The 13,045-nt window shown below is 42.3% G+C and overlaps 1 protein-coding gene across 1 annotated transcript in view; it reads right to left on the bottom strand.

Annotated features, from left to right (window-relative positions):
* LOC115194554 (interphotoreceptor matrix proteoglycan 2) overlaps nucleotides 1-551 on the bottom strand; it is a 38,603-nt gene extending 38,052 nt beyond the window's left edge. The window contains exon 1 of the mRNA XM_029754337.1: nucleotides 255-551. Within this exon, the coding sequence (XP_029610197.1) occupies nucleotides 255-327 (73 nt within the window). The 5' untranslated portion in view covers nucleotides 328-551. The remainder of the gene's footprint in view (nucleotides 1-254) is intronic.
* Nucleotides 552-13,045: the final 12,494 nt, after the last annotated feature.

The following is a 13,045-nucleotide window of genomic DNA, read 5'->3' as shown; positions in this document are numbered from 1 at the left end:
GATTATTCTAATGCTTGGTTACACCCAATTACCCTTAAAGTAATCTTGCAGATTGCCGCTGTAAAGTTCCACACACAATGTCCAAAATGTAAAACTGTCTTAACTATGAAAATGAAATGATTTAACCCACTGTATAAGGGGTGTAACATTTGATATCTAAAGCAGCAAGATCCCATAAAAAGAGATTAAGTGTAGTGCCCTTCAGGTACTTAAGGTTTATGGCTCTGTGAACTAAAACGGCGCTGGAAGCTTACCTTTAATTGCAGTGGCTTGGAGTGTGAAGAGGAACAGGAACAGCGTAATAATGAGTCCACATTTCCAAGGCATAACGGAACCGTTTTGTTTACAAAGTTAGAATAAGAAAAAAAATCCAGGCGCGGAGTTTATCTCATGCGGTGCTAATACAGTCCTTGGGATCATTTAATATCAGGGTGTCTATCGATTCCGCATGTAGGAGGCTGGTCATTTAGGCTAAGGCTTTGACTTGCTTCCCGGCAGATAGTGAGAATTTGAGGGTGGCATCTGACAGACATGGCATGGAACTAGGCAAGCTCCCTGGGTCCAACTAGGGATAGTGGACTCGCTCGAAGTGTGACAAGAGGGACAGGGTTAAAAAAGCAGACACTGTTTCGGGAATAATCTGTTTATCTACTGCTCAGACATAATCCGTCTTTACCCCATGGGCCCTACAGCCCCAGCGTCATCCTGTTAGGGACTTTCTTGGTTGGAAGCATCTGTCAACCAGAGACCTGCCTGCCACCCCATGGCACTCCTGCCCACCTCATCCTCCACGTCCACTCCCAGCCTCACCTGATTCCCCCCCCCCCTTACCTCCTCACCCCATCAACTACTCACTATGTCACCCAGATCCCTACTGTCCTCTTTAAGCTTACTTGGAACCCAACTACAACAGCTTTCAGTAAATCCTTGACAAGACAATGCACTCTGTTCTCCTGTGTGTGTTGTACTGTACAGTACGTCAGACAGTGTTGTGTTTCCTCTGGGGTTTAAAGTGGGTGCTTTAACTGTGGATTCCCCCCCCCCCCCCCCCCCCCGCACTCCTGTCAGCTAGCAGGGGGGTTGCCAACCGCCGCTGTTATTTTCGTTCTTGCCGCTCTAACCCCCCCCCCTTAGGATGAGTGCTTATGAACTGTGACCTGTTTGATTAGGATGAGTGGGGGAAAGTTGCAAGTACTTACTTATGTCACTGTCCATTCAAAATGCCGTCCAGTGGAGGCACAGCTTGGTCAGAATATTTTTTTTCAGTCTGACTGAACGTATGAACAAACACAACAATTCCACAATTGTGGTTGTGTGTGGTTCAATATTGTGAGTTGTAGCGTTTAAGTTCCATTCCATCAACCACGTATTCCCAAGGCTCCCCCCGACAACTGGATGGTTGATATTTCATTAAGTAGCCTACTTCTGAAGCTATCACCGTTAATATCCAGATGCTGTATTCGTCGCCCTATTCACAGAGGCAACACGCAACATGTAAATTGACTCCTTAACAAAAGGAAGTGATAAGCTAAAAATAATTGATATTTGTTTGGTACAAACAGTTGGATAAATACACATGTAGGTAGAGTCCATTCACGTTTTTTTTCCTTCTCCCCCTTTTCTTTTAAGATCTTTGTTTACAACGGACCACTCAGTCAATGCCCCCTCAAGGGTTATGGAGTACGCAGTGTTACTTAAAAAGAACATTCTAATAGAAAATGGTAGCTGGTAACTATTGAACTGAATTGTTAGATACTACTGCACTGTTGGAGCTAGGAACACAAGCATTTCCCTACATTTGCAATAACATCTGCTACATCAGTGTATGTGACCAATAACATTTGATTTGATTGTACATAAAGGTGTTTAAGCCATACACTTATAACCATAATCTCCATGATTGAAGCCAATTTCACAAATCAAGCGACATTGTTTTGTCTTCAAAAGGACAGCTCTCTTATAGTGCATTTCAGCTAAATATGAAGATAGATTTTCCACAGGAATCTATAGTATATGGCTACTGTCCTTTGTCCTGTAAGTGCCCTATACATTTTGACCCTGCCTCCATGATAACACTGACAATGAGGGCTAAAATGTCAAGTCTTAAAGCCTGCATGAAAACACTAGTTACTACAATGCTGTGTATGTTCTTACTTTGCTCAATTGAACACTTCATGCCATAAAATGATTATAACTTCTGTTTCATTGTCATGGATGATCAGGCAGTGCTGTCTAACCTATGTTTGGTTGTCCCCCTCTGACCCTTTTAAAGAGCATTATGAGTCATCGTCTCATCACTGTTTACACTCCCTGAGGCTAACCATGTCGCCTGAGGGCTTTGCCTACATGAAAATGTCAATGCTGTTATAGAGGCTGTTTTATATCATATGCTTGGTTGAGCCTTTCCTTATCATATAGAATCATCTTGAGTCCTATTCTGAAGGAATACGCATTACAGCCTTTCTTAAAGTGATATTCATGAAGGGATGTGTTGGGGGTAAAGGTACATGTCATTGGTACAGAACAAGTCCTTATCATCAGTCTAAAAGAAAGAGCTCCCCCAGGGGTTTCCTTTTGAACAACGCCCTGTATAACGTCACGTTCACCATCACAAATCCAACATCCTCTTTCCCTTTTAGAACAGGGTAGTGAATCATTTGGCTATGGTCTGTGGTGTTCTATTGGTTCAAGTTTAACTTGAACAAACTAAGTTTGCTAACTAATCCTGTCAAGGCACTTCAGTTCTGCCTCTGGATTACTCTGTCTGTCGGTTTTGCAGACAAAGATCTGACTCACCCTCAGTCTCTAAAAAATGTAATCTTGTTCCAAAATGTATCCTTTGATCTCTCAGCATGCCAGAGTGTGCGTGTGTAAATGTACTCATTACCATCCCAGAAAGAGGTATTTTTGTAGGCCTCAGAGAAAAATAAAGTGTATGATTTTTGTAAAATTACTATTCCACTAAGCATTTACCATCAGGCGACGTCTTCTGGACATCTTTATTTTGGTCCTATCCAGACCGGCTGTCTTTTCTAGGTATTTTTTTGGTGCGGTCCGGACCGGACTTGATTTCAATGTCCAGGGACGTATATTTTTGGTCCGGCCCAGACCAAATCTGAACCAATCATAGATGTCTATGTTTGTTTCAGATTCGACCCGGCCTTAATTTCAATGTCCACAGACGTCTGGTCCCAACTGGCCTATATTTGGCCCAAATATAGATGTCTATAATTGATTCAGATCTGGTTTAGTCCAAACTAGCCTTAATGTGGCCCAAACACAGACGTCTATGATTGGTTCAGATTTGGTCTGGGCCGGACTAGACGAAATCTGAACCAATCATAGCCGGCTATGTTTCATACGTATGGACAGTACAGTAGAGCACCACAGATTACAGTAAAGTACAGTAGAGCACAGTAGAGTACAGTATAATGTAATGTATTGTACTGTAGTCTACTCTATTAAACTCTAGTGTTCTGCATTGAACTAAACTGTACTGTACTCAGTGCATTCGGAAAGTATTCAGACCCCTTGACTTTTTCCACATTTTATGACGTTACAGCCTTATTCTAAAATGGATTAAATAAATGTTTTCCTCATCAATCTACACACAGTACCCCATAATGACAAAGAGAAAAACAGAAATACCTTATTTATATAAGTATTCAGACCCTTTGCTATGAGGCAAAAAATTGAGCTCAGGTGCATCCTGTTTCCATTGCACATCCTTGAGATGTTTCTACAACTTGATTTGAGTCCACCTGTGGTAAATTCAATTGATTGGACATGATTTGGAAAGGCACAAACCTGTCTATATAAGGTCCCACAGTTGACAGTGCATGTCAGACTAAAAACCAAGCCATGAGGTTGAAGGAATTGTCTGTAGCGCTCCGAGACAGGATTTTGTCATTGCACAGATCTGGGGAAGCGTATCAAAATATTTCAGCAGCATTGAAGGTACCCAAGAACACATTGGCCTCCATCATTCTTAAATGGAAGATGTTTGGAACCACCAAGACTCTTCCTAGAGCTGGCCGCCTGGCCAAACTGAACAATCGAGGGAGAAGGGCCTTGGTCAGGGAGGTGACCAAGAACCTGATGACCAAGTTCCTCTGTGGAGGTGGGAGAACCTTCCAGAAGGACAACCATCTCTGAAGCACTCCACCAATCAGGCCTTTATGGTAGAGTGGCCAGACGAAAGCCACTCCTCAGTAAAAGGCACACGACAGCCCACTTGGAGTTTGGCAAAAAGGCACCTTAAGGACTCTCAGACAATGAGAATCAAGATCCTCTGGTCTGATGAAACCAAGATTGAACTCTTTGGCCTGAATGCCAAGCGTCATGTCTGGAGAAAACCTGGCACCCGACTGAGGCGAAGGTTCACCTTCCAACAGTACAACGACCCTAAGCACACACCCAAGACAACGCAGGAGTGACTTTGAGACAAGCCCAGACTTGAACCCAATCGAACGTCTCTGGAGAGACCTGAAAATAGCTGTGCATCTGTGACACTCCCCATCCAACCTGACAGAGCTGGAGAGGATTTGCAGAGAATAATGGGAGGAACTGCCAAGCTTGTGGCATCATACCCAAGAAGACTCAAGGCTATAATCGTTGCCAAAGGTGTTTCAACAAAGTACTGAGTAAAAGGTCTGAGTACTTATGTTAATTTAATATTTAGATATTTATTTTAAATTCTTTACCTAAAAAACTGTTTTTGCTTTGTCATTATCGGGTATTGTGTGTAGATTAATGAGGATTTTTAAAAATCCATTTTAGAATAAGGCTGTAAATTAACAAAATGTGGAAAAAGTCAAGGGGTCTGAATACTTTCCGAATGCACTATAACTTTACTGTACTGTAAGGTACAGTATGGTACTATACTCTACTGTTCTGTGCTGTTCTATACTGTGCTGTTCAACCTTGGGAAACATAGTCGTCTATGATTAATTCAGATTTGATCCAGTCTGTACCGGCCTTGATTTGGCCCAAAAAATTAAGTCTATGATTCGTTCAGATTTAGTCCGGTCCAGACTGGCCTTGATTTGGCCCAAACAATGTCTATTATTGGTCCAGTAGGGCGTTTGCCTTTCATGCCACAACCCGGGTTTGTCGTTCTCTACAAATGTTAGCCATGACCGTGAAACATCATGACTGGTAGTCCAAGTAATATGGTGAAAACTCCTTCTACTAGCCTATAATTCCTCTGATCCTGCTTTTAGATTTGTGGGAAGTACTGTAGTGAATGTGTATAGGCCTACACTTATTTTTAAAGTTGTGGGGAAATGCCCTTTATAGGAACCTTCAGAGGCTGAATGATTGATTTCTCTCCGGATCCAGATTTCCTGCAGTAGCAAATCCATCTTTCCCATCCAATCAAATTACTGAATGAACAGGCATACTCAACAAACTGTTGCTACAGCAGACCAGGTGTAGCTTGTTAAACACCATATTGAAAGAAAAAGTATCTTGGTACTTGTGCTGCAAGACAGACGGAAGACTCACTAAACTAGGTATGCTTTTTCTTTTTCTAAATTAACTTTCAATTCAACGTTATTTCTAATTCTGCTACTCTACTTAAACTGTGTTTGGTAAATTCGACAGCAGCGATGTCTAGGCTACTGGTAGACTGTAAAAAAAAAACCTGTGTAGAAACTTAGCTAACGTTAAATATAATCAGCGTATTATGCTGTCTGTATGCTGTAAGAGTCGATAAACAATTGGTGTTAATTGTCATTTTTATCAGTCATATTTTGCATGACTCTTTAGTCATTTTTGACCTAGTGCGTACAGCCTACTACGATTCCCCGAGTGTTATTCACCTCTGAGTGCCATTCACCTCCCAGAGTGCCAGTCACCTCCCTCAACCAATACACTTTGATTATTGTGTGTTCTGTGTAATTCCTTTTGTATTTTCCAATGCTAACTAAACGGTGAATATCTGGTGTCATTTTGTCTTCTTTTTGTATGTGAGAAGAGATGTTGTTTCTTAGGGGAAGCTAAATGTTTATTTTCGTTTCTGTATATTTGAACTAAATTCAACTCCAGTTTAAGAACTGGGATAAGATACAAATCTCACTGTGGGGTAGATGGTTAAAGCTCCTAAACGGAATTGTCATCAACACGTTTCCACTGTCCATACATGCCTACACCTTTAACACCTTAGACAACATGATTACTCAGTTTATTTGGACTATTAAAAGGACAAGGATTAACCTAGCTAGATTAGACAGAGACAGAAGGGAGAATTAAAGCTGCTTAACATGTAATTATATCAAGAAGCCTTTATAACTGCCCAAATAGGCTCTCTTTATTGAGAACTCTAATAGGGCAATTTGGGTTGACATTGAAGAAGAACTTAATGCCCCATTTGGAGCATCCTATTATCTGAGTCAACACTTAAATGTGGGACTGCAGAATCCCATAATGTCTCATACTAAGAAATATGGCGTCGGATAAGTAAAAGAGACATCTTTAACTTTCCTGACAAGCTCTGCTTCGTTATGGAACAACCACACATACAAATTAGGAGGACAGGTGGTTTTCTGGAAAGAGTGGTATACGTTTTGTCTAAGCCTCAAAATGAATACATTTCACTTTTGCTTTTAGTGTCAACTTGAATTTAAGTAGGCTGTGGAATACTGGCCCCTTGATGATGTCTGCAAGCGGCTGAATACCAATGATCTCCATGATTCAATACCATCATTCCAAGGTTAACAATCTGTCTGAAGAATGACAACTCTATTCAATTGTCCATTTGTAACAAACATACTTTCTCTGTGTCCAGACTACTCACACATTTTGGCCTCTATCACCAGCATGAACCATGTTTTCTAATTACCTGTGGACTTAATGGGTGTGGGAAAACAAATAGATGTTTCAGCGCCTATCGGTCACACGTCTACCGAAACCACTAAGAGCTTTTAAGCGCCAACTTAGATGAGAATTTCCCCCGTGATGAACCCATTGAAGATACCGTGAGCAGTGTAGAGAGTCTGCCAGAGGCTGAGCATGTTCATGCCACAGAGATCAACACTGACCAGCTAATTGAAGGTCTCAAAAATAATATGTCTTTTTATTTTGAAAATCAGGGAAGAACACTGCATCCCAGCTACGGTACAGAGTAGCATTGTTGAGGACCTCAGAACCATTTTTGATGCATTTATGAAACACTACAAACACTACAATGACTACAACTACAATGAAACACTACAATGATGCCCTCAGGTTTTACCTTACAAATAAGCTGTGTGAAAGAATTGGATTTGGTCAGGCCAATTGAAGTACCCCTGAGCAACAAAGGTCATAAAACAAGGTCATTTCAACACATCCCATTGGTCAGCATACTGCAAAAAAAATACAAGTAAGGAAGAGGTCTGGGCCACCTTGAATCAAGATCAAAAGCCACATAATGATGAAATTCTGGAAGACTACTGACAGTGAATTGTTCAAATCAAATCCCAATCTAATGAAACAGAGCCTTCATCTACAGTTCTATAGAGATGCATTTGAAGATGTCAATTCACTGGGTTCTAAAAAGGCAAGCACAAATTGACCACAATGTACTTTAGATTAGGAAATCTTGACCACAAGGATACTTCCCGTCTCCAAAATATATACCTCTCCACACTGGTTCATCGCCACCTCATTAAAAAAGCCATCACTTACGAAGATGTATTGAAGCCTTTGATAAGTGACATCCAGGAATTGGAAACACAGGGTGGGACGTTACCACGCAATGGTGAAAGCAAAACATTCCGAGGCACAATCAACAATCTCAGCAGATATTCTCTCCACACATGCAGTTGCAGGGTTGAGCAAAAACGCTTCCTCTGGTCGCATTTGTCGCTTCTGCTTGGCTGCTAAGGGGGACATTTGCTCAAAAATCACTGAAGAGGAATTCACCATGCGTGACCCAGACAACTACAAGTACCATCTGCAGGCTGTGGAAGAAAATCCAGACAATGCATCGATGTCTGGCATCAAAAAAGCCTGTTGCTTCTCTCAGCTGAATCATGTGCCATCTCCAATTACTTATCTGTTTCATAAGGGCATCATACCCACAGTGCTCAGACTAGTGCTGCAACAATTGGTTCAAGAGAGGCAAATTACTCTTGCCCAGATTAACTATGAGATTGAGAACTTGTTATATGGCAAACAAGATGTGTCTTCTAAACCTGTGCCACTATCCAAGAGAGTCTTAAGGAAGAATGGCCATCTATAAGGAAGTGCATCAGAAAAATTTACACTTTTCCATTTACTCCCTCAAATGATTGGTAGTCAAATTCAACACAGTCAACAGTGGATTGCTGTAAGGCCTGGTGAGGAGATCAATTTCCATGGGTTAGATGGATACAGGAACCCCGAGGGAAGAGTGTCCATTTCACTCCACCACTGGATTGCAGTTAGTGAAAATGCATTAATTTATTAACTCATTAAGCACAAAACACTTTTGTTTTCACATTTTCATATGCGTTCTATTCTGATATGCTTTGACCAGAACACTGACATGTTATTTTTCTTTTGTATCTTTTTTCCCACAGAACACCAAATTGATGGAGAGACATTGATGTTATTGGACCAAAGAACGGTGGAACAATTCGTTCCAATGATCAAAGTTTGAATCAAATAAAAAAAATCATGGAGAATCTGGAAGCTGTAAATAGGTAAGTCAAGATGGTGCTGACAGAGATGGTCACCTCGCTTCAGGTCCACAGGAAACTATGAAGTTATTCGTTTTTTATGTATTATTTTATGTATTATTTCTTACATTGTTAGCCCAGGAAATCTCAAGTGTTATTACAAACAGCCAGGAAGAACTATTGGATATAAAAGCGATGACAACTTACCAACATTACGACCAGGGATACGTCTTTCCCGAAGCGGGTCCTTTGTTCGGATCTCCACCTTGGACATGGGATCTTATCCCAGAGGCCGACCCAAAACAACGCAGTTGCCGCAGGAGAGGCAGACGGAACAGCATACTGGTCAGACTCAGAAGGCGAGGACGCCATCCACCGCTCCCGAGCATATTACTCGCCAATGTCCAATATCGAGATAACAAGGTGGCCGAAATTAGGGCACGAGTTGCCTTCCAGAGAGACATCAGAGATGGTAACATTCTCTGTTTCACAGAAACATGGCTCACTCTGGATATGTTGTCAGAGTCGGTACAGCCACCCGGTTTCTTCATGATTCACGCCGACAGAAACAAACATCTCTCTGGTAAGAAGAAGGGCGGGGGTGTATGCCTTATGATTAACGACTCATGGTGTAATCACAGTAACATACAGGAACTTAAGTCCTTTTGTTCACCTGACCTAGAATTCCTTACAATCAAATGCCGACCGCATTATCTTCCAAGAGAATTCTCTTCGATTATAGTCACAGCCGTGTATATCTCCCCAAGCAGATACCTCGGCGGCCCTGACAGAACTTCACTGGACTCTATGTAAACTGGAAACCATACATCCTGAGGCTGCATTTATTGTAGCCGGGGATTTTAACAAAGCTAACCTGAGAACGAGACTTCCTAAATTCTATCAGCATATTGAATGCGCGACACGGGCTGCTAGCATTCTGGATCATTGCTACTCTAACTTCCACAATGCATAAAAAGCCCTCCCCCGCCCTGCCTTTGGAAAATTTGACCATGACTCCATGTTGTTGCTCCCAGCCTTTAGACAGAAACTAAAACAGGAAACGCCCTCGTTCTGTCCAACGCTGGTCTGACCAATTAGATTCCACGCTCAGGATTGCTTCGATCACGTGGACTGGGATATGTTCCGGATAGCCTCAGCCAACAACATTGATGTATATGCTGACTCAGTGAGCGAGTTTATTAGCAAGTGCATCGGAGATGTCGTACCCACTGTGACTATTAAAACATTTCTAGACCAGAAACCTTGGATTGATGGCAGCATTCGCGCAAAACTGAAAGCGCGAACCACTGCTTTTAATCATGGCAAGGCGATTGGAAACATGACCGAATACAAACAGTGTAGCTATTCCCTCCTCAAGGCAATCAAACAAGCAAAGCGGCGTCAGTATAGAGACAAAGTAGAGTCACAATTCAACGGCTGAAACACGAGACGTATGTGGCAGGGTCTGAGAATGCTGTTCATTGACTACAGCTCAGCATTTAATACCCTGGGTCTCGACCCCACCCTGTGCAACTGGGTCCTGGACTTTCTGACAGGCCGCCCCCAGGCAGTGACGGTAGGAAATTTACATCTCCACCCCGCTGATCCTCAACACTGGGGCCCCACAAGGGTGCGTTCTCACTCTCCTGTACTCCATGACTGCATGGCCATGCACGCTTCCAACTCAATCATCAAGTTTGCAGACGACACTACAGTGGTAGGCTTGATTACCAACAACGACGAGACAGCCTACAGGGAGGAGGTGAGGGCCTTCGGAGTGTGGTGTCAGGAAAATAACCTCTCACTCAACGTCAACAAAAGAAAGGAGATGATCGTGGACTTCAGGAAATAACAGAGGGAGCACCCTCCCATCCACATTGACGGGACATTAGTGGAGAAGGTGGAAAGTTTTAAGTTCCTCAGCGTACACATCACGGACAAACTGAAATGGTCCACCCACACAGACAGCGTGGTGAAGAAGGCGCAACAGCGCATCTTCAACCTCAGGAGGCTGAAGAAATGTGGCTTGTCACCTACAACACTCACCAACTTTTACAGATGCACAATCGAGAGCATCCTGTCAGGCTGTATCACTGCCTGGTACAGCAACTGCACCTCCCTCAACCGCAAGGCTCTCCAGAGGGTGGTGCGGTCTGCACAACGCATCACGGGGGGCAAACTACCTCCCTCCAGGACACCTACAGCACCCGATGTCACAAGAAGTCCAAAAAGATAATCAAAGACAATAACCACCCGAGCCACTGCCTGTTCACCCCGCTATCATCCAGAAGGCGAGGTCAGTACAAGTGCATCAAAGCTGGGACCGAGAGACTGAAAAACAGCTTCTATCTCAAGGCCATCAGACTGTTAAACAGCCATCACTAACATAGAGAGGCTTCTGTCAACATAGACTCAAATCTCTGGCCACTTAATAAATGGACTTAATAAAGGTATCACTAGTCATCTTAAATAACGCCACTTTAATAATGTTTACATATCCTACATTACCCATCTCATATGCATATACTGTTCTATACCATCTACTGCATCTTGCCTATGCCTATCATTAGTCATTTTAAATAACACAATTTTAATCATGTTTACATATCCTACATCACTCATCTCATATGTTTATACTTATCACGTTCGTCATACAGAGCGGACCAAGGCGCAGCATGAGTTGAGTTCCACATACTTTATTATATAGTGAAACTACCAAAACCATAAACAAACATTAAACGAACGTGAAAGCCGTAGTGCTAAACACACTAACACAAACAATATCCCACAACCCAGGTGGGAACAATGGAGAACTTAAGTATGACAACGAACATCAGCTGCCTCTAATTGGGAACCATACCAAGAGCACCAACATAGAAATGAAAAGACTAGAACACCCCCTAGTCACGCCCTGACCTACACCATAGAGAACCAAGGGCTTGCTATGGTCAGGGCGTGACAATACTGCTCTATACCATCTACTGCATCTTGCTTATGCTGCACGGCCATCACTCATCCATATATTTATATGTACATATTCTTATTCATCCCTTACATTTGTGTGTATCAGGTAGTTAGATTACTTGTTAGATATTACTGCATGGTCGGAACTAGAAGAACAAGCATTTCGCTACACTCGCATTGACATCTGCTAACCATGTGTATGTGACCAATAAAATTTGATTTGATGTATGACTGTTATCTGCATCATTGTTTCTGTCACATTGATCCTATTCCAATCCTCTGCTCTTATTTTCCCTTTCTGAGCCTGAAAACACAAAACCAGTGTGTTATTGTTAGTTCACAGCTACAGCAAACAGCCCAGCAAAATGACCCAGCATCTGTCCAGCAAAATGACCCACCAACTGGCCTTCAGAATGACATCGCAACTAGCCAGTAATAGGACACATCAATCAGCCATCGCCCCACTGTGCACTCGAAGTGGAGGTCTCAGATTGTGCAGGTCTTAGCTTAATGTTAATGATATAAGTTCCTCAATTATGAATCATAATGCTTGTGTGTGTGTGTGTGTGTGTGTGTGTGTGTGTGTCACCCTGAGCCCTTCTCCTGTCTTCCATACTCTCCTCCATACTGTTGTCATAACCACTGCATCTGATAGCATAGCACATATTCAACTTTTACATGATGACAATCAACGGCATCAATCAATGTAATTTGTATTACAAATGTAATTGTTAGTCTAACTGTAATGTTGTTTAAGTACCCCAGTACCCGGCAATACATGGATGTGAGCACAGCGCTCAATCAAAAGTACCCCTCGTTGAGAGACCAGACAGGGAAGGGATATATAAGAATTCTTCAGTTTTCCTACTCACACTAATTCACACTAATAACCTTTTTACACTATTTTGCCTATCCAGACCATAATGTGCTGGCTTGGATATTTTCTTCTCACATTGTTAAACCATCACATTTCCAGCAGCTTAACAAGACCATCTCTAGTCTGCTCCTCTGACCTCAGTCCCAATAATCCGTCATGACATTTCTCCACTCCACATTTTATTTTAAGGAGTCAGGGCACGGCATGAAAAATAATAAATACAAAAAAGAACATCAGCCGCTTGCTCGCGTTGCACAAGTACAGGAAATGCAGAAGGGGTTTGGGAGGCAAAAAAAATCCCTCAATGACACCAAAAGTAAAGACCCTGCATACAAAAAATGGCCCGTATTCAGTGTGTCGAAGTCGCACAGCTGATCACGGATCAGTTTTTAAGATCAAATAAAATTGAATGGACAGGTGGGGCCTGATCCTAGATCAGCACTCTGAGATGCTTTGTGAATACGGGACATTTTGCCTTTTTCTGTAGACTTTGATCCTGTTTGATGCTGTATGTATCAATATTTGATCATATTAATATTACATTTTCAGATTGACGCGGGTG

This window comes from Salmo trutta, chromosome 1, assembly GCF_901001165.1.
Source record: "Salmo trutta chromosome 1, fSalTru1.1, whole genome shotgun sequence".
Lineage (NCBI taxonomy): Eukaryota > Metazoa > Chordata > Actinopteri > Salmoniformes > Salmonidae > Salmo > Salmo trutta.
The sequence above is the reverse complement of the archived record's forward strand: the minus strand, read 5'-3'. Positions and strand labels throughout refer to the sequence as shown.